Source organism: Echinops telfairi, unplaced genomic scaffold (genome assembly GCF_000313985.2).
Source record: "Echinops telfairi isolate 266 unplaced genomic scaffold, ASM31398v2 ScPeMD7_1;HRSCAF=3_0, whole genome shotgun sequence".
NCBI classification, from domain to species: Eukaryota; Metazoa; Chordata; class Mammalia; order Afrosoricida; family Tenrecidae; genus Echinops; species Echinops telfairi.
This window is the reverse complement of record NW_022103896.1, coordinates 625,544-628,524: the sequence shown is the minus strand read 5'-3', so window position 1 is coordinate 628,524 and position 2,981 is coordinate 625,544. Positions and strand designations below refer to the sequence as shown.

The following is a 2,981-nucleotide window of genomic DNA, read 5'->3' as shown; positions in this document are numbered from 1 at the left end:
CGGCGCTAGCCCTTGCCCCCTCCCTGCCCTGCGCAGCTCACCTGACGCTGGTCACACAGCAGCACACAGCAGGCGCAGGGCACACACACGGGCACAGAGCAAGCATAGGGGCACACATCACCTCCAGGTGTACATGGATGGCACTGAGTGCAGGAATGAGGTTGTGTAGATTGAATTAATCATTTTGACATCTAGATCTTTTAGCTCGGCCTAAACAAGTCCTTGTGCCCCCCACCCCACCCACCGCCAGCCTCTGCCTACCTCCTGCCATGGGCTTGGCCCCCTCTGAGGGGGTCCTGCCACCTTGGCCTTATGTGCCCAGTTCACTTCTCTGAGCACTCTCAGGTTCATGCGCCAAAGGCCTTATTGTGGCTGCGTAAGAACCCGTATGTGAGGCTGCACAGGGCGGGCCTCCACTCCCCACAGGGGTCAGGGCACAAAGAGCACCCCACCCTATTTGCTCAGTGTAGTCAGTGCAGGCTCACAGGGGCGTGCTGAGCTCCTGTGGCCTGTGCAGCTGGGGCCTGCGGTGGGACTGAAGAGGTGAGAAGTCCTGGGGCCCAAGGGGAGCCCAGAGTCATGGCGCTGGCATGTGCCCAGGTTACTGACCAGGTGGCAGTGACGCCGAGTCCAGGGCACTAGAGTGCTGGGGTGCTCCAGTTCAGGGTTCAGCATGGTCCCACCAGGCCTGATGCTCTGTCCAGGGGACTCAGTGAGCCCTGGTGTGTGTGTGTGTGTGTGTGTGTGTGTGTGTGTGTGTGTGTACGTGTGTGTACCCACACGCGCGCACACCCACACCCAGGCGCAAGTCAGGAGCAGATGATGGAGCCCAGGTGAGGGAAGAGGGCCCCTGGGAATGGAGGGCAGCAAGCCGGGGAGACCCCAGCAGTGTCTTCTCTTCCGGGCAGCTTGCGGGTACCAAGAGCACCGCTCGCACTGTCATGGCCTGGCCGGAGGACAGGCAGCGAAGCTCACAGTGCACAGCCTCGATGTTCCGCTGTGGGGTGCTGACCCTCCTGCTCAGGCCCGGCCCCCATGGGCCCTACAGGGGTGGTGGCAGGGAGGGCCCTGACGGCTGGCTGTGTCCCCGCAGGCCTCCATGAGCCCCAGCGACCACAAGCTGGATGAGGAGCTGTGCCAGACGCTCACGCAGCGCTACGTGAGCATCATGAACCGCCTGCAGAGCCTGGGCTACAACGGCCGGGTGCACCCTGCACTGACGGAGCAGCTGGTCAACGCCTACGGCATCCTGCGAGAGCGGCCGGAGCTGGCGGCCTCCGAGGGAGGCTGCTACACTGTGGACTTCCTGCAGCACGTGCTGGTGGAGACTGTGCATCCCGGCCTGCTCACGGACGCGCTGCTGCTGCTCTCCTGCCTCAGCCAGCTGGCTCTCGATGACGGCAAGCCTATGTTCATCTGGTGACGCCGCCTCTGCTGGCAAAGCCATTAAACCTCCCACTGCACTGGTGGTGCTGCCTCACCGGGGCCTCGCCTCACCAGGGCCCCTCGGTCAGCTGGTGCTCGACGGAAAGCCTGTGTTCATCTGGTGATGCCACCCCTGCTGGCTGGCCTGCTGGCCCGGGCCCGGGCCATTAAACCTCCCATGGCCACCATCGATGCTGCCTCTTTGTGGGGGGTCTCTTAGGCGCCCCTTGGTCTTTCCCTGGGGGTCATCCATTCTAGGTTCCTGCCACCAGTGCCCTTAACCCCAAGGCTCCCTGACCCCCGCACCCTCTACCTTGCAAAGAGCTGAGGCCTCAGGGAACAGCACAGGGTGTGGGTGTGGGAGGCAGGGGCAGGACCCAAGGAGAGGGAGAAGAGGGGGAGAAACCCAGCCGAGGCAGCTCAGGTGTGCAGAGGGTGGAGGGGGGGTAGGACACAGAGGGGGTGTGATGAGTGGTTTGCACAGTCCATGGTCAGAAGTGCCAACCTCCCCCTCATTCTCAGTAAAAAGTCATCATAAAAAGTGGTGCAAGGAGCTGAAGGGCATTCACCAGGGTGGAATGTCCGAGGGGGGCAGTGCAGAGAAGCATGCAGGCTGGCCTCAGGTCACTTTAGGGGTGAGGGGGTGGAGGCAGGCCAGCACAGGCTGCCAGGGAGGGGCCACAGCCAGGAGGAACTGTAGCTGTGAGGGGGTGTGGGGAGGAGAGAGTTGGGTGTTGAGGCCCTCTGCCCCATGACCAGGTCCCAGAAGTTCCAGGATCTCTGCTCTCCCGACTGAAAGACCTCCGAGATTTAAGCGACCCCTCCCTCTGAGAAGGAAAAGCAGGGACTATCCCAGAAGACACCCTCCCGGGCAGCCCCCTGCAGTGCTGCCCTCCTGGCAGCTGCCACAAGGAGGAAAGGAGTACTTTGTCACGTGGCCCCAGGGAGTAACAGGGCTGCTGGAACCAACGGTGACACCCCCGCCCCCGCCCCCCGTGAAAGGGAGTTGGATAGGGTAGGGTCTCAGGGCCGCCAACACTGGTGTGTGTGTGTCCAAGGCGCGGCGTTGGGGGGGGTGCTTTGGGAGCTCAGCTGGTCGGGGGATGAGGCCATTCCAGGTACAACCCCTCTTTTTAACTCGGGTCCCAATACCCCAAGCCCCGATGTTCCTGTATGGGGGGGAGGGGTCCACAGTGGGTGCAGCAGCAGAACCCGCTGACTCCGGGCGGGCAGCAGCCACAGCTCTTGCGAGGGTGACTGCGAGTGTTCCGCAGCCTTCCTTCCGGAGAGAACCAGGCGGGGTCAGAAAGCCAGGCGGGGCCTTGCGCGCCCAGGGGCCCTTTCGCTTTTCCTTCCCTCGCTAAAGCCAAATTCCGCACCGAGAGGAGGGCGCCTTCTAAACTCTCCTTTCTCCCCAGAGTCGGTGCCCCGGACTCTCCGCACGGCACCTCCTCGCCACGTGACCTTTACCCTGTGGCTCCCCGCAGTTCCCTCTGAAGCTTTGAGGAAGCGGCAAGTGAAAGAGCCACCAGGGTGCCGCGCGCCATGCCATCCCC

The 2,981-nt window shown here is 63.0% G+C and overlaps 1 protein-coding gene across 2 annotated transcripts in view; it reads left to right on the top strand.

The window, feature by feature from the left end:
- The window catches only part of SPATC1 (spermatogenesis and centriole associated 1), a 19,995-nt gene extending 18,399 nt beyond the window's left edge, over positions 1–1,596 (top strand). For both annotated transcript variants that reach the window (XM_045287994.1, XM_045287993.1), the window contains one exon: positions 1,094–1,596. In XM_045287994.1, the coding sequence (XP_045143929.1) occupies positions 1,094–1,423 (330 nt within the window). In that variant the 3' untranslated portion in view covers positions 1,424–1,596. The remainder of the gene's footprint in view (positions 1–1,093) is intronic.
- The last annotated feature ends 1,385 nt before the right edge of the window (positions 1,597–2,981 follow it).